The sequence below is a fragment of the Vombatus ursinus genome, unplaced genomic scaffold (genome assembly GCF_900497805.2).
Source record: "Vombatus ursinus unplaced genomic scaffold, bare-nosed wombat genome assembly UNPS02014779.1, whole genome shotgun sequence".
Lineage (NCBI taxonomy): Eukaryota > Metazoa > Chordata > Mammalia > Diprotodontia > Vombatidae > Vombatus > Vombatus ursinus.
Window position 1 is genome coordinate 3,954,666 of NW_020954557.1, and position 18,125 is coordinate 3,972,790.

General features: G+C 40.5%; 1 protein-coding gene across 5 annotated transcripts; it reads left to right on the forward strand.

Moving 5' to 3' along the window:
* Positions 1-9,525: 9,525 nt before the first annotated feature.
* On the forward strand, positions 9,526-17,381 carry LOC114045959 (nuclear receptor subfamily 4 group A member 2). Of its 5 annotated transcripts, none has more exons than XR_003569442.1 (8): positions 9,526-9,739; positions 11,495-11,617; positions 11,985-12,979; positions 13,787-13,916; positions 14,336-14,499; positions 15,550-15,752; positions 16,298-16,355; positions 16,520-16,552. XR_003569442.1 is itself a non-coding variant. In XM_027866178.1 (8 exons), the coding sequence occupies exons 3-8, from the start codon at positions 12,020-12,022 to the stop codon at positions 16,774-16,776; spliced, it is 1,893 nt and encodes a 630-aa protein (XP_027721979.1). In that variant the 5' UTR covers positions 9,526-9,739; positions 11,495-11,617; positions 11,985-12,019; the 3' UTR covers positions 16,777-17,381. The 5 variants fall into 5 exon arrangements, 4 of the variants coding, with proteins under 4 accessions (XP_027721979.1, XP_027721980.1, XP_027721981.1 ...); XM_027866178.1 differs by having other exon boundaries at positions 16,177-16,355; positions 16,520-17,381; XM_027866179.1 differs by having other exon boundaries at positions 14,336-14,424; positions 16,177-16,355; positions 16,520-17,381.
* Positions 17,382-18,125: the final 744 nt, after the last annotated feature.

Below are 18,125 nucleotides of genomic sequence, written 5' to 3' on the forward strand. Positions count from 1 at the left end.
CCCTCCCATCCCGTTCTCTCCCCCCCCTCCTCGATTTGAACCTGCCACCCGCCACTAGTGTGAAGAAAGAAACTTCTCTTCTGAGACTGAATTGAATCTCCTCCAGAGAGGAAAAGATTAATACAGATCCTCCTGCTGTCCTCCCCCTTCCCCCGGCCACTCCTTCTCCTCCTCCCATTTAGTCCTTCCTCCCCCCCAACCCCTCCCCACTCCCTCCAAACAAGTGGAGGATGCAGCCGCTTCCCATTTCTTGTTAAGGTTGTCTGAGCCCCCCTGCAGGAGGAGGGGCTTGCGAGGACTTTAGAGACTCTCCTGACGCTGAGACCGGCTCTGAACAATCCTGTTGAGTCGGCAGGAGGGGGAGCTTTTTTGGTGCCTGCACACATGGCAGGCAGGCAGGGGACTTGCTGTGCCTTCTAGGAAATTGCAATCGATTTATAAAGCAGTTTCGCTAATTGGGAGTTCAAAATTAAACTTTAATAAAGCGTTTGTCTCGTCTTCTCTAATTGTGAAAGCTTCCATCCGTCCTGGTAGGCAGACTACCAGTCTAGAGTTAATGGCGTTAAGCAAGGTTCTTTCTCTTCTCTCCCTCCCACCCCCAGTACAATTCCGTCAGTAGTCTTCTGCACAGCTGGATTTCCGTTGGGTGCAGATGTTGCTAATGGCAGCTTAAGCACGGATGGGCAGATAACATACGGAATGCAACATGTTGCCATATGGTCCCTTTAGCCTTTCACCTCCAAGAGTATCAATCAAATATATTCTAGGAGTAATGTAATGACTCCCTGAGAGACAAGTTGAATTGCTTGGTACGATTTATGTCCCTTGACCTGATACATTATAACAACAGGACTATAGGATCTAATTTTTTTTTTTTAGTGTAAATTGACTAAAAATATTGTAACATCTATTTAGATCTGGAGATCTTAACAGCTGTCAGATCATTCTGGTTGTGAAATATGTCCTGGGGACCCCTCCCTCTTCCAGCATCACACTCACCAACACCTGGGGATGATGCAAACTTCACTGAAACTGTTAACTCAGAAACTTCCAATGAAATCACCAATATACTGTACAGAAGTGTACTGAAAAACATTTCAGCAACTCTGATATAATTGTACAGAGTAAGATACTTGACATTGTGAGGACCAAAGGGAAAGAAAGGACCATGAGTTCTTAGGAACAACATACTCCTGAGTTCAAAGTAAAAGCTACACTAATAAAAATGTTATCTTGGGGTACTTTAAAATCATCCCTTAAGTATGTAATTTAGCTTTTCCTTATAGTTTAGGTTTTTTTTACTTCAGTGTGCATGATAAAATCTTTTTAAGTTTTTAGAAGTTAAAATTGTTAAAAAAATAATCACTATAGAAATATGTATAAATAGTATTTTCAGATTGTGCAGTTATTTTAAAAACATGCCCTCATGTGAAATACCTGTAACTAACAGTAACTTCAAACCATGTCATATGTTGGTGGTTTGTTTTTCCCAGTATCTGTGACAGCTTATTGAGGTCACTTCTCCAGACCCTAATGGAATGATTCTGTAATACTTCACAGAAATTATTTATAAATATTCCAAAGACCTAGTATGATAGTTGAACTCACCACCATTAAGTTCAAAAGATGTAATAAAAGGATCATTCCTCACTTTTCCTTTAACAGTGAAGGTTGACCTTAATTGAAGAAAATAATAGTTTAATAGTAAAAAATTACACATAATTTATATTTTTTCATGTATCTGTATTTTTGTTTGTTTCTGTTGGGAAAGAGTACATTGGTTGGAGATGCAATTTTTTCCCTTAAATTCTGTCATCAGCATTAAAGTTAATGAATTGATGTGGACTATTAGAATGTTGTATTCTAAAACATGGTACCGAAGTGGCCAAAAAATAAATGCATATGGAATGTCTCAGAAAATGTCAGTATTTAACATTGAAAGTTTTTGATGATATAAAAAGTTGTTTTCATCTTTTTTCATGTAACCCAAAATTTAATATGCTACAACTCTAATTAATTTTCAAATTTAGAATATAAGGGCCTTGTATGGAAGCATATGAAAGTAAAATTAAAATGAATAAAAATTGAAATAAATCACAATCAATGCAACTTTTTAGAGAAATTAAAGGGCTAAAATCCCCTTTCAATATTGCATTGTCCCAAGATGGTGGCATTAATTTTTTTTAACTTAGTGAGTAGTGAGCATAGCAAAATAATCTTTTTTTAATGACAGATCAGTAATGCTTCCATCTTTCTGATTTATAAGTAGGTAGCAAATGTTAGAATTATTTTGCTCTAATCAATTACATAAACCTTCTAAAGCTGTTATAAAAATATATTGAAATCCATTGTTAAGCCCAGTTTTTATTAATGTACAATTCCATTCAGAATGCAGGCAGAGAATTCTTCCTGCTGTGTGCTTCACTTCAGAATTCAGGTCTATCTGTAAATAGCAACCCAAACCCAGCTGCAAACCTGTTTGCTTTTTCTCTTTTTACATACAACATTGCATAAATTTCATGAATAATTTCAGATCTTTGGTAGAAGGTGTAAAGCTTTCTACAGAGATAAGCTGACTATGTATGTGTGTGACACATAATACACATATACATACAATACTTAGTGCTGATCACATTTAGGCAGCAAATTCCTTGTTTTTATTTTTTTTTAAATAAAGATCATAATTCCTGTTTGTTTTAAATAAAGTATTCGTCTGCCCCCAATAGAGGAAAAGAACTAGAATTATTCTGTCATGTCATCTGGGAGGGAATCACATTCTATCTCTAGTAGCTTTTATTCCACATCCTTCCTGTAGCACAACTCCTCCCATATTGGTTTCTGAAAATCAGTTTGGATATTGGGGCTTTTTTGAACATTGATTTATGACAGCCAATAAGTGTATTACCTATATTTGTACCTTGTCCTTTTCTGCTGACTTGCAGGTGGTGAAAAAAAAAATTAAAAATTTTTATAAAGATCTGGAAGGTTTACTTCATCTGGAAGGCAGGAAGATCTGAAAGAATTGTAGCACAATTTGGATTTCTCACCCTGTAATTCATTATTTTAATTGCAATGCAGGCACAGCTGCTTGCCTCTTTTGTCCCACCCTAGTATGTATGTATGTATGTATGTATCTATCTATCTATATCATATGTAGTATGTCTTTTCTGTATACCTACACATATTGTCTATAGCATAAATCTGATTCATGCTTATGATCTAATAACTGGCATGCTATTGACATAGACATAAGGCCTCTATTGAAACTATTTTAATTTTCATGGGGTTGGAAAATGATGTCCCTGAGGGTTGTAGAATGATAGTTACACTAATCTTCCTTTTTTCTTCTTTTCTGAGCCTGAATTAGCCTATCATTGTGTGAATAGCTGAAAAACTTATTCCTCATTTTTACAGCATCTGATTTTATTTGTAAAGAATAAGAATCACTGTTAATCTACAAATATTTCACCTGTCAAGCAGTAAGCTGCTCTGCTATTTGCAATTTTCTGTTTTATCTTGTTAGCATGATTACCATATAAAAATCACATAAAAATTCTACCTTGCTTTTAAATACTTTAATTTAAGATTGACAGTGACTTGTTTAATTAAACGTACTTTCTTTTGGTGTTCCTGTATTTAGAAATTGAAATATAGTATTTCACTACCTTTATAAGATTGTGTTTGCATTTATTTAATTTAGAGTTCTTTTTAAAAGCATGTAGCCTTGAATGTTTGTTCTACATTTTTTTTTTCCACATCATTACTCTGGTACTGCTTGATGTAACTTGATTAGCTCCCTCCCCAGTCATGATTGGTAATTAAAATAGGCATTAAAATTAGTCACTTAGCAATTTTGCTGTTCAATTGGCAATTAAATTACTTAATTGCAATTAAAGTCCTAATTTTAATTGGCAAAATGATAGATGTAGATTTAAGATAATATGTATAAATACTTTAATAAGTGTCTATATAAGGATTACTTAATTACTCAACTTCAAGTTTATGCTGTTAACTTTAGAACTTTTAAGTGAGCAATGAAATTTATATTACATCTATTCAAAGGATATGGTAATTAGATTTATTACTTATCACTATAAGGGTCTTTGCTATAAGTTACTTTTGTAGCATGAAAATTATAGGCTTAATCACAGAATCATGATGAAGGGAAGTATATATCTATATATACCTGTATATAGATATATACACACCTATATAGATATATACCCTTGTCATAGATATCTATATCTATATATGCCCTTGTCTTAGTGACAGTACTTTGTCACATTTTTATGTTAAATTGAGGAATTATCCTAAACAGGCCCTAGAAGGAGACTAAATAAGTGATTGTATTTATTTAATCTTTCTACAGGAATGCTGGATAGTACAGACAGAATTGTAAATATCATTAGTTACTTCCAGAATTGCAAGTCACCCTGAAATATTTTTGGCATATAGGGGCTCATTTGCAGAGCATTATATAGCCTTTAAAAAAAGTCCCTGTTTTAATGAGGCAATTGTTTACTGAATATTAACAAAGAAATCTGAAACCAAGGTCACTATTCTTTGGGTTAAAAGATTTTCTAAATTTGAAAGTGTTAAACTGTTCAATTAAATTTTACTTTTCTATGCTTGCTCTTATATGTGTATGTGTGTGACTCAAAAGATGTATATTTTTAGCAGACAGTATTTTAAAGTAAGATTAAAATTTTTTTCATCACATTTTCAGTTTTACATTCATAGTTTTTAAAATGGATACATCTAGAAGAAAAGTGTTTTCTCCAGCACAGCCTCTCTCTCTTTACGTTATCTGTGTTGCAAATCAAAATAAGAAAGCTTTGTTTTATTTTAAAGGATAGTTTCTAGGTAGAAATGCACTGGAAAGTGTGTTAGACTTTTAAAAATATGAATGAAAATAAACCAAGCAGTTGATTTGTATAGGAGAGGAACAAAATATACACCTGGATTATATCTTGTCTTCAGATGAAATAGCAGAAAAGCAATCTTAAAAGAGAAATGCAGCCCTCCCCAACCCCCACCAAACCTGTTCAGAGTTTGAAAGTTCATTTTACTTTACTCGAAACATAAAGCTCACTTCTGACAAAACTATTTCCATTGGTATCTCTAGTTGTCAATATCCACTTAAAGAACATATCAAGTTTGAAGTCGACAACTAGGGGAGATGCTTTAAAGTTTATTTATTCTTGGGACACAACAGTTGTATTTTTCAATAACACTCTCCGCCCCCCCCCCCTTCTTTAAGGTGTTTTGTGTAGTAGTTCCCATGTCGTATTTGGGGATCATATAGAAATCCCTAAAGACTCCATCAGCTTGCATTGAAAAAGAAAAATTTTTAGGATTTAATTCAGATTGACTTTCTGTATTGAAGAAAGGTGTATTTTATTAAACTCAGTGTTTAAACTTGCATAAAATAAAATATTTTATCTGTAAGTATATATGTGATATATAGCAATTCTTTCCTTTTTAAAATAAAATTTTATAGTTTTTATTTATGTGCTATATGTCCTGTTTTAACATGTGGTCAGGAATATAGAGGATAATCCAGGAAAGTCACCTTTCTGTAATTTTTTTTCTGAAAAGTATTCTTGAAAAGGTAATGATAATTTTGTAATGCTTTTCCAGTTAATCTCAAAAGAAGTCTCTAGTTGACTTAAATATACATACAGTCCATTTTCATTCATTTATTTTACTATGAAATTCTTTGACTTAGCAATATTTAAACAGATATTGAAAATGATTTGATGAATTTCTCGTTTTCATGTGTCAGTTTAAAGGTAAGTCTGATGCTGGACTCAAAATCTCAAAATTGTCATTTTTAATTGAGTCAGAATACTTTCTGATGTTTATGTTTAACAGTCATGAAGGGCTGCAGTCATTTAAATGCAGAAGTTCAGTTCCATTTAGCCTAAAGCATCGTTTTAACATTTTCTAAAAGGTTGTTCAATCCTGCATTTTGACTCCATTATATATGTGTAATTAAACCTCTGCACACAAAAGCATTCTTATGTACCAGCAAATACACCCACAGGAATCCTCTTCTAAACTGTAATTTATTTAAACATGTAATCATAGGATTTTAAAACATGCTTTCATTTTTCCAAACTATATGCCAATTGGAACTGCTTGGTGATAAAATGAGTTTATTACTAGCTAGCATTTACCAAATACATGGTGAACTAAACATGAGCATGATGGGGAAATGCATTGTAAATCCAATTCAATGTGTATCAGACTCTGCTCCCTCTCTAAAAGTAGAGGACGCTAATATGTGTAGGTGTTTATGAATTTCAGTTTTTGAGCAGCACAGAAGTTATGTGTTTGGACCTGGTGTGAACCCTTGAATTTTATGTAGCTTTTAATGCTTTAAAAGAAAAAAAAAGTTTGTGGCTTCAGGCCCCCTACTGACAGAATCAGTCAATTACAGAGATTGTCGGTACTGATTGGACTTTCCCTATCAGTTCAATACTCAAATTATCTGTGCTGAGGAAAAGATTTAAGTTTGTTGGCTTTCAGCTCCAGTTCCAGCTCCAGCTCTGTTTGCAGTCTGAAAGAGTCTGGTGGAATATTTCCTTTGTGACCACTATAGAGCCACACTATAGGCCAACCAGCCTGACTAATAATGAGTTTATGTAATAAACGTTTGTTAACCTTACTCCAGCTTTCTTAAGTTGTGCTTTTAATGAATACCTCGACCTACAGGAAAATCCAGAGATTTGAAGACAGTAACTAAAACTAAGTTAAGAATAGAAGAAAAACTGCTCCCTACTTCCTTTTAAAAATCACCATCATCGTAAAGGATACTGTGAAAATTTGCTTAACTCGGTCAAAGGTTCAGTCATCAAGAAGTCAGAAACCACAGGATGAAGTTTAATAATTTTGGATACTACTGTTATGTTTAACTTTCTTGGACTGTGACTTACGGGACTCCATGCAACTTTCAGACTCTTACTATGAAATTCATTTCCCTAACCGAAGACTTTCACTCACTTGGAGTAGAGGAAGCTATGGTTAAGGTTCTTAACATCCCGTAGTGTATTTTGTAATGCTAATGGAGGAAACTAAGCTATCTGTTTGGATATGCATGTCTGAGTGGTGTGTGACTGCAACCTTAAAGTACTCCCAGTCCCCGCTTTTCTAGGGCTGGATTAAAAAAAAAATTTGCCACCAAGTCTGCAACGTGGCCGCGCTAGTTTCCGATGGCCTTAAAATAGCTGGTGTTAGCCCTGCCCACAGTCGGGATCAATGAGAGTTCCCCTCCTCACCCCGCCCTGCCCCCCTTGCACCAGGGGAAAGGGAGCTGGGGAGCACGCCGCTGGCTCGGCTGCGGCTGCTATTTTTGGCCGCGCCCGGCTCGGTGCGTCAATGACTGCGCCCCTGCGTCACGGCCACCCCCTCCCCCCTCCCATCTCCCTCCCTTCCAAACTCTCACTTTTTCCCTTTCGTTCGCATTGAATCTCTCCAGCCCACGGGGTGGCTGACGCTACTGAGCTCATGCTAATGAGCTATTATTCCCCGTTCTACCCTTCTCCCCCTCCCCCTCCCTACAGCCGCCACTGCTCCCCTCGCTCCCCCTCACTTCTCCCTGCCTTATTTTTTCTCGCGCCTGCTAGGGCACCGCGATGCTGCAGCGGCGGCGGCGGCAGCGGCAGCAGCAGCCGCCACCGCATCTGGGGAAACTTAAGGTGGTCACGTAGGTTTCCCCTGGGCGGCGGGGTAGCAGTACCAGCGGCTTTCCCAGCCTGCACGCAGTGCTTGGGACAGAAGCTCACAGCCTCGGAGAGGGCGGGGAGGGTAGGGTGAAAAGGTGAAGGCTGGGGTGCAGTTTAGGGCTGAGGGAGGCGACACTGGGTTAATCTTGACTGTGCCTTTTTCTAATAATGAAAATACAAATAACACGTAGGAATGGGGAGGATACAAATGGGTTACGGTAGCATGCCCGAAACCTTGCTGCTAGAGAAAAGGAATGAGAGTTGAAAGCAGTCGTTCAGAAGGAAGAGTGGATAGAGATTATACAGATACTTCCAAATTTTATTCGCAGCTGATTCAAAGCCCGCGCTAAATGTTTTAGGTTAGGGATCCCATTCCAGTTTGGGACAGACTTCTTCAACAAGTAGACCTCAGTGGGCTTTGGGACCCGAACCGCTGTGCTTCTCTTCTCTTGAAAACGCCAGCATTTCCTTTACTAGAAAGCATTCTGTGTCCTTCCCCCCTCACTGGTGCAAGGTGCTCTATCCTCAGCACCAGTCCAACAGATTAGCATGCAAAGTAGAGCTCAGGCTGTGACAGCTTTCTGGTGTTGCTTTAGGAGCAGTAACGCGCCGAACCCAACGCACACTGACATGCATACTCTCGGGACTCATGTTGATTACACCAAGGTTTTCTGAGGAAAATTGTGTGTTAACTCGATTTTTTTTTTGCGGGGGGGAGGAGGGGTGTCATTTTCCATACCACTCAGTTCAGGAGCAATGCAGTGTTTACTTGGGCTTATATGTATCTAGAGAAATGTAGTTAAAAAAAATACTTGGGGAGAGTGCTACTTTGAAGTTGAAAAGAATTGACCCGAGGTGGAAATAAAATCACCTTTCTCTGGGGAATGCACACCTGTTGCATGAAACTCTGCTGCATTGTCAGGAGAGGGGGACCGATATTTCTTAGAGATTCTAGTTTTATAAGAGGAGATTTGGTCCAGTGCCATCTTGTCTCCTTTATCCCAACCCTCTCTTCCATACCACAGTCACCACGTCCTCCCTCCTACACGTGGGTATGAGGGAAGAGGGCATCACACAAAATGTAACGGCTTTTTTTTTCTGCAAGAGTGGAAAATATGGGAGGGGGAAGGGAAGCACTGAGAAAAGGGAAACCCCGATTTAGCAGTCGGGTGCAATAGGCTTCAATGCACGATTCAGCGCCTGGGGATGAGATTGGGGTGTAGAGCGGGCGGGGGTAGGGTGCGGGGAGAGGGGAGTTAGAACAATGAAAGTAAGTATCGCCCAATTCTGTGCGCCTACAGGTGCGTGTTACCTGGCACATTCAACCCCTCTCAGCCATCCTTTCACTCCCTTTCTTAATCTCGCCCACCCTTATATCCCGTTTTCGCTTTTGTTGGTACTCTTACACTTCTGGGCTGCCAAAACTATCTGTGAATTGGAGAGTTTTGGAGAAGATGGGGCAAAGTGAGCTTTACTGGCTTTACGGGCAAGAGTGAGTAGGTTTCACCTATTTCGGAAAGAAAAAAAAAGAAAAGGAAGAAATGAAAAGAAAAAAAGCCCAACTCGGCTAACAAGGTGAACCCAGAACGGTTCCCACCTTAAAATCTGCCCTGCTTGTGACGTCAGGTCGGAAATTTACCAAAGCGAGAGCTGGCCAACTGTATGGGGAGAAACAGCCCTAAGGAGCTGGGATTGGGCCGCCTGCACTGACGTGTGCTGACGCTTGGAGACTAGGTGCATGTTGGCTGTGGAATACGGAGCCCACATAAACAAAGGCACATTGGAGGGAAGGGCCAGTCTGTCCGGCTGCTCTCACTCTGCTACATGAGTACCGCACTTCCCCAGCAGCGCTTGTAACTAGCAACTTCTCTGGACCGATTGTTTTTTTTTTTTTTTTCCCTTTTCACCGATCTAACCCATCCCCTCCCCTATCCCCCCGCCACCCCACCTCCTAAAGGAAACTGCACTTCAAGACAGTTGAATGAATGAAAAGAGACGTGGAGAACCATTAAGTAAGTCTCTCTCTCTCTCTCTCTCTCTCTCTCTCTCTCTCTCTCTCTCTCTCTTTCTCACTCTCTCCTGTGGATATGGGTATGGGGTCTGTGAATTGTGCGTTCGGAGAAAGGAGTGAAGAAGGGAAAGGGGGTCCGGAAGGGTGATGAAAGGGAAGTTTTGTGAATTGCTCCAGAAGGCGTTTTTCCTAACTAAATGTCTAGGGCTAGGAACAGTACATTCTCGGTAGAGGCTTCTAGTCTGCTAATTGGGAAACGCGGAAGGAATACTTTTTACAGTCTTGGCAGCTGCTGTCTTCCCAACTTCGACTTTGAAATTTCTACTCAGTGTTCCTCCATATCGTTTTTCCTTAGAGCAGATGTGAATTGGTCATTTGGACACTGAATCTCAAAGGTCGTGTGTATAGTAAGGCTTGAACGCTCAGGGATAAGTGACAGGAGGAAAACTTAAGTTTATGTGTTGCTTGGGAACTGTATCACCATGGTTAGCAAACGTGCTGGTGTTTTGAAGGCTGCTGTTTCAGAATGGGTGCTGTTAGTACAGTATCCTCTTAGTTTCCCCAAATTTCTGTGTTCTGACATATGTGGCTCATTAGTGAGAGGGGAAGGAAGGGAGGAGAGAAGGATAGAATGGAGAGCAAGAGAAGAAGGGAAGAAGAGGGATAGAGAGATTAAGATCACTTCCTGAATTAATCTGCAAACCTGGTGTTAACAAAGATAGTTATATTACCTTTTGGTGGAGGTAATTGCACTCCCCCTCCTGGAATCTAGTGTCTTGGCCTTCCAGTTGTGAAATATGAAGTCAAAAGCAAGATAGCTAAAACTGAACAGGAAAGGATATCTAGCTTTTTTTTTTTTTATTGACATACTTGTACTCTCAGATGCCTTAAAAATGGGAATGTCTGAAAGTTACCAGGACTGTTATGTCTTGTTTTATTAAAGAGAGAAACAACTTAAGCTGGTAGTACTAAAGGGGTCATCTTGCCATATGTTTAAGTGCATCCAAATGAGTCAAGGACTGTCTTTACTGTGTTGCTCTTTGCCTGCATTCTTTCTGTAAAAATAGGCTTTCCTCACATAAATGTACATTCCAAAATATGCCCAAGAAGTTTCTTAGAAATGTGAAAAGGAAGTAACCTATGTCTTCAAACAGAAGATTAGTCATTTTCATATATGTAGAGGGATTATTAGCCCTTTTCCAATTGCATTCTCACAATGTAGGCCTGAAGCATACTTCGTAACTTTGAAGAAGAGGTGGAGAGTAGGAGGTCAGAATGGTTTTTCATATTTTTATATTCTTTTTCTTTGGTTAACTTTTTATTACATTTAAATTTGCCTACTGAAAACCTTTCACTTGAAGGTTCCAAAATGACCTTTTTGCAAAACTCTGGTCTTCATTTCACCCAGTGTCTGATTAAAATTATGACAGAGACAACCCATTCTCTTTTACCTAGAACAAGGGGTGGTGTTGGTGGTGGTGGTGTCAATTCATGACATTGTAAGTGTTAAGACAACTTGCCGTAAGTTTTTTTTTTCCTTCATAAAAGAAAAAGAAAAACCTTTGTACAACTAACTATATGCCAGATTGTTGTGGGGGAAACATTTTAATTATATCTCTTATACTTTCATATGTCATGTGTTTTATTTATTTAAAGGCCATACTATGTATTTCAGTGAAATATGCAGGTTGGTGTAGTTGCTTGTGTCCAATAAATCCCTCCACAGTAACCTGAACATATCATATCTGTATTTCAGGGAACAGGCTGGACAGACTGGACTATTCACTTATTTTCTAATATCTTGGAAACTTTGTCCTCCATTGAATTACGACACTGTCCACCTTTAATTTCCTCGAAAACTCCTGTAACTCGGCTGAAGGTTAGTGAATTTGCTTTTCAGTTTTACATTCTTCTCTCTTTAAAAGTCCTTCAAGACCCCCCCCCCCCAAAGCAAAGTCATTGCATTCAGCAAGCCAGTCCTATTACCCGAATGCCGCCTTCAGAATAACTTATCACCTGGCAAATCCCAACTTCCTCAGGTTGCTCCTGAACAAGCTACCTGAACACATATTAAAATAGAGACTGTTGGGTGAGTGGGTGGGGTTGAAAAGGAAGTAGGGGTGTTTCACTATCCTTTATATCCTACCTTTCTTCTTTTAGATCCCCCCCTTTTTTTGAAGGTCAGCGCCTGCAACACGGATTGTCTTTCCCCTCTTTACTCTCCCTTTCCCTCTCCTAAATTGCAGTGCTGTGTACAGCTTACTTAATACGGAACCGCCGTATGGTTGATCCAGGTGCGCAAAAGGTGTACAAAAGCAGGAGAGAAAGTGTTCACTTGACCAGGCTGAGTGTATATCACCCTGTTTCGTTTCCAGCCATGCCCTGTGTTCAGGCTCAGTATGGGTCATCGCCTCAAGGAGCCAGCCCAGCTTCCCAGAGCTACAGTTACCACTCTTCGGGAGAATACAGCTCCGATTTCTTAACTCCAGAGTTTGTCAAGTTTAGCATGGACCTCACCAACACTGAAATCACTGCCACCACTTCTCTCCCCAGCTTCAGTACCTTTATGGACAACTACAGCACAGGCTACGACGTCAAGCCACCTTGCTTGTATCAAATGCCCCTCTCCGGACAGCAGTCCTCCATTAAAGTGGAAGACATTCAGATGCACAGCTACCAGCAACACAACCACCTGCCCCCACAGTCCGAGGAGATGATGCCGCACTCAGGCTCCGTTTATTACAAGCCCTCGTCGCCCCCGACGCCCTCTACTCCCGGCTTCCAGGTGCAGCACAGCCCAATGTGGGATGACCCAGGCTCTCTCCATAACTTCCACCAGAACTACGTGGCCACCACCCACATGATAGAGCAGAGGAAAACGCCGGTGTCTCGCCTCTCTCTCTTCTCCTTTAAGCAATCGCCCCCGGGTACCCCAGTATCCAGCTGCCAGATGCGCTTTGACGGGCCCCTCCACGTGCCCATGAACCCGGAGCCGGCAGGTACCCACCATGTGGTGGACGGGCAGACCTTCGCTGTGCCTAATCCCATCCGCAAGCAAGCGGCCATGGGTTTCCCAGGGTTGCAGATCGGTCACGCCTCGCAGCTGCTGGACACACAGGTGCCGTCTCCTCCTTCCCGGGGATCCCCGTCCAACGAAGGGCTGTGTGCTGTTTGTGGGGACAACGCAGCTTGCCAGCACTACGGCGTGCGCACTTGCGAGGGTTGCAAAGGTTTCTTTAAGGTGAGTTGGGGTGGATAGGCTTAAACTTCAGTCTTTAGCATTGCGTTGTGGGAAGAAGGGAAAATTAGGTTCCCCCTCCATCAACTGCTTACTTAGGCGGGAAACTGCACTCATGATCCCCACAGGAATTTCCTTGGGGTGCTGGGGTTCGGTGTGGGGAATGGAGAATTGCTTTTCAGGAGCTGACGCTAGCAGGGGCACTACTCGGAAAGGGAGCTAGGACTGCTTGCAAGACAAGGCCCTGGCCTTGAAATGGCTTACAGGTCGTTGGGCAGAAGTTGCAAGAGGCTGAGTTGGAAAAGGGACATTTGCATGTGATAGGAGCTGCCTTCCTCCTTCAGATTGAAATTGGTTAGGACAGAGAACCGTGTCTAAGCTAACCAAGTGGAACAGAATTCCCTGTGGTAAAATTAAGTGATCTCTTTATTTCACCATCCTGATTGAATAATCTTATCATTTTAAATAGAGAAGGTCTCCAAGGAATGTAAATAATATGAATGCCCACGGATTTGTATTTACTGAGCGTCTCCTTCTCCTTCTCTTGGCATATAAAACACAGCAAGGAGCTGCAAGGTTAGCTCAAATGTTAACGCTATTAATTTTCTTCTGTTAAATGCCCTGGGAAAAAAAAGGGGAAAGAAAGAAAAGAAAAGAAAAGAAAAAGGGGGAAAAGGGGAGGGAGAACGTCCCAGCAGTTCGGAGATGCTTTTTTGATTCTTTAGATTGCTGGATTTATAAACGAAATTAGTTCTCAGTCTATAATGTCTGTCTATCTGTCTGTCTGTCTGTCTGTCTCTCTCTCTGCAGCGCACAGTCCAGAAAAATGCGAAATACGTTTGTTTAGCAAACAAAAACTGCCCTGTTGACAAGCGGCGCCGAAATCGCTGTCAGTATTGCCGATTTCAGAAGTGCCTTGCTGTTGGGATGGTTAAAGAAGGTAGGACTCAGGAAGTATCTTCCTGCCTCTCCTCCCTGAAAGCTCATATCCTTCCACCTTTCCTTCCTCCTCTCATTCTCTTTCCCAAGTCCCTTCCTTCCCACCCAACTTCCACATGCCCTGTAAGCCCCCAAGGGCTTTGTATTCTAGGCGGGATGTTGATCTCTCTCAGAGAGGCGTCAAAATTTCCTTGATTTAACTATTATGACCCATTTGAAGGAAGAAATAAAATGAACCCATATTTATATGCTTCTCCACTGTAGAATACTTTACAAATTCCGGGTGTCTACACGTGTTACCCGACTCCCTTCTTGAACTTGCCTCTCTTGTTGAGGGGAGGGGTACGGTGCTGGGCAATTGGGGACTGGGCATCAGGGGGAGGAAAGGTTAGAAAATGTGAAGGTCTTTTTCCCTTTCAGTGGTTCGTACAGACAGTTTAAAAGGTCGGAGAGGTCGTTTACCGTCGAAACCGAAGAGTCCCCAGGAGCCCTCTCCCCCCTCTCCCCCGGTGAGTCTGATCAGTGCCCTGGTGAGAGCCCATGTCGACTCCAACCCGGCTATGACCAGCCTGGACTATTCCAGGGTAAGCTGGAGATAATATTAATATACAGACTGGTAGGGTTGTTCACACACACCCCATCCCCACCACATGAGCCCACAGAGAAGAAAAACAGCTGCAAACACGTAGGAAAGGAGTTGGAAAGGCGAAAATGTATGTACAGGCCAAGTCAAAGACTAGGTAAAGAGAGTAAGAAACCAAGGAAAGACAGAAAGGTGGAGATAAGTATTCACAGAGAACAAATGATATTGACCGAATCTTTTCACTCTCTATTCTTCCTAGTAAGAAGGGCGCTGGCTCGCAGGAACACACACACACACACAAGTACACACACACAGCCTTGCTCGAATTTGCAGGGCTGAACTGACCCATTCTTTTCAAAAAGTTTGTAAAAAGCCTCACTTGTGTAAAATGTTTTCTTCCCTCCCACCCCCAACACTCTTTATCCAATATTTTTCTAGCTGAGTTGTATTAAACATGCATCTGGTTCGATTACCATGCCAATTGCGATGTGGGTGACCGTAAAAAATAATCCCAACATCGGTTGTGAAATACTAGAAGGATCATAAAGGGCATGTGGTTGGAGGGAGGAGGGAAGGGAAAGGAGAAATGGGGGTTGGGGGTGGGGATAAGTAGCCAGAATCATTTATTTTATTCCAGCTGTGAGAAATATACCCGCTTTAATTGGTAGAAGTATATGATGAAGCATATAGGCTTCTGAAAAATTTTTATTAAAGGATCTGCAAACGGTGGCTTTTCATGAGACTAACTCCGGGACTGGCATGAATACTAACGTGTCAATTGTTTTGTGGAGATAAGAGTCAACATTTCCCCATGCTGGATGGCACTGTATTTAGTCTGTAGAGAAATGGCAATTTACATATTTAAAGCAGCGACCTCATAGCACCATCCCTAATTGAATTAATTGCCCTGGAACATCTAATTTCCTTACTGGTCAGAGAGAGGTTTAATTGTTATAAAAACCTGGCTCCCCTACTAGAAACGGGGTTAGCAATTTCACGGGTTATATATTTTAGAGAACCTCATTAAGTGCTTTTTAAAATGAAATTCCAGTTCCAGGCTAACCCTGACTATCAGATGAGTGGAGATGACACTCAGCATATTCAGCAGTTCTATGATCTCTTGACCGGCTCCATGGAGATCATCAGAGGATGGGCAGAAAAGATTCCAGGCTTCACTGATCTTCCCAAACCAGACCAAGATCTACTTTTCGAATCTGCTTTCTTGGAACTGTTTGTCCTGCGATTAGCATACAGGTAATGAGGAAGGAAGGGAAGAAAGGCAAGACGGAAAAGAGATGAAGAAAACAAGGAAGAGAGGAAAGAGGAGAAAACAGGGAAAGGAAAGATAGGGAAGAAGAATGAAAGAAGGAAACAAAAGAACAAGAATGGGAATTTATTGTAGGAAAGAACAAGGGAGAAACAAAAGGAAGAAAAAAATTAAGAAAAGAAAGAAAAAGAAAAGAAGGAAGAGTGGGGTGGAGATGGGGTAGGGGGCGTTCTTGATTGTTATGAAATCAAACCCTTTCAAGGTCCACTGATCTACATTTTATTAACTCCTCGGTAATTAGGTGCCTTTTAAATCCCCCATTTATTGCTCTTCAAGTAATTAGTTGTTTAGCTTTTCTTTTCTTTTCTTTTTTTTTTTTTTCCTTTTCTCTCTCTTTGGTATTAATTGCAGGTCCAACCCAGTGGAGGGTAAACTCATCTTTTGCAATGGGGTGGTCTTGCACAGGTTGCAATGCGTTCGTGGCTTTGGGGAATGGATTGATTCCATTGTTGAATTCTCCTCCAACTTGCAGAATATGAACATTGACATTTCTGCCTTCTCGTGCATTGCTGCCCTGGCGATGGTTACAGGTCAGTCCTCTTAGCACTTTCCCATCTTCAGTCCTGCTCTGGGTACTCTTACTGGATTTCCCTTTACCGGAGGTGGGGGATAGGGGGGTATTTCTAATCTTGTCAAATCGCTAACTGCCTTTTTTGCATTCTTGTTACTCCATTCCCCCCCACCCCCACCCCAGAGAGACACGGACTCAAGGAACCCAAGAGAGTGGAAGAACTGCAGAGCAAGATTGTAAATTGTCTCAAAGACCACGTGACTTTCAATAATGGGGGTTTGAACCGCCCCAACTATTTGTCCAAACTGTTGGGGAAGCTCCCAGAACTTCGCACCCTGTGTACACAGGGGCTACAGCGCATTTTCTACCTGAAACTGGAAGACTTGGTACCACCTCCAGCAATAATCGACAAACTTTTCCTGGACACATTACCTTTTTAAGACTTTCTCCAGCTTACTTCAAATGAACTGGAAAGGAACGTGAACTGTCTGAGGGTGGGAATTCCCACGTGCACAAAAGCACCTCTGGGTGCCTCTGCTCCATCCCCCCCTTCCCAATTTCCTAACCCATCTCTCAACCTCCTGCCCCTACATCTCCCCCACCCAAAACAAAACTGTTGCTATTTCCTAACCTGCAGGCAGAACGTGAAAGGGCATTTTGGCTCTGGGGCATCCTGGATTTAGAATATGGACTACACACAATACAGTGGTATAAACTTTTTATTATCGGCTTAAAAAAAAGAATTTGTGATTCAGAAGAAGGACTTCTATTGTAAGACGAAAAATGTCTGATCACGCCGGGTGCTGCAGCTAAGACAGATTGAATACACACACAAAAGTATTAAGGTGACCCACAAAGTATCGCCCTTTTAAAGACAAAGTTTTCTGCTGTAAAAGAAAGCTGTAATATATAGTAAAACTTAATGTTGCGTGGGTGGCATGAATTAAAGAAGGCAAAGGCTTGTAAATTTATCCAATGCAGTTTGGCTTTTTAAATTATTTTGTGCCTATTTATGAATAAATATTAAAAAATTCTAAAAGATAAATGTGTTTGCAAAAAAGGAATAAATTACTACACAAAAAGGGACAGCATGTTGATTCTAGGTCGAAAATGTTATAGGCACTTGCTATTTCAGTAATGTCTATATTATATAAATAGTATTTCAGACACTATGTAGTCTGTTAGATTTTATAAAGATTGGTAGTTATCTGAGCTTAAACATTTTCTCAATTGTAAAATAGGTGGGCACAAGTATTACAAAACTGAAAATCCTGACAAAGGGACACATAGTGTTTGTAACACTGTCCAACATTCCTTGTTTGTAAGTGTTGTATGTACTGTTGATGTTGATAAAAGAAAGTTTATATCTTGATTATTTTGTTGTCTAAAGCTAAACAAAATTTGCATGCAGCAGCTTTTGACTGTTTCCAGAGTGCTTATAATATACATAACTCCCTGGAAATTACTGAGCACTTTGAATTTTTTTTGTGTTTTTTTTTAATGTCTAAAATTGTCAGTTAATATATTATTTTATGTTTGAGTAAGATTTTTAATATTGCCATATTCTGTAGTATTTTTCTTTGTATATTTCCAGTATGGCACATGATACAAGTCACTGCCTTTTTTCTATGGTGTATGACAGTTAGAGACGCTGAATTTTTTTTCTTGAAAAATTCTTTCTTTGAGAAAGACAATTTTAATGTTTACAACAATAAACCATGTAAACGAATATAATTTTGTCTTCTTTTTGTGTCAGGAGAAATACTAAAATGCCAACATGTAATAATAG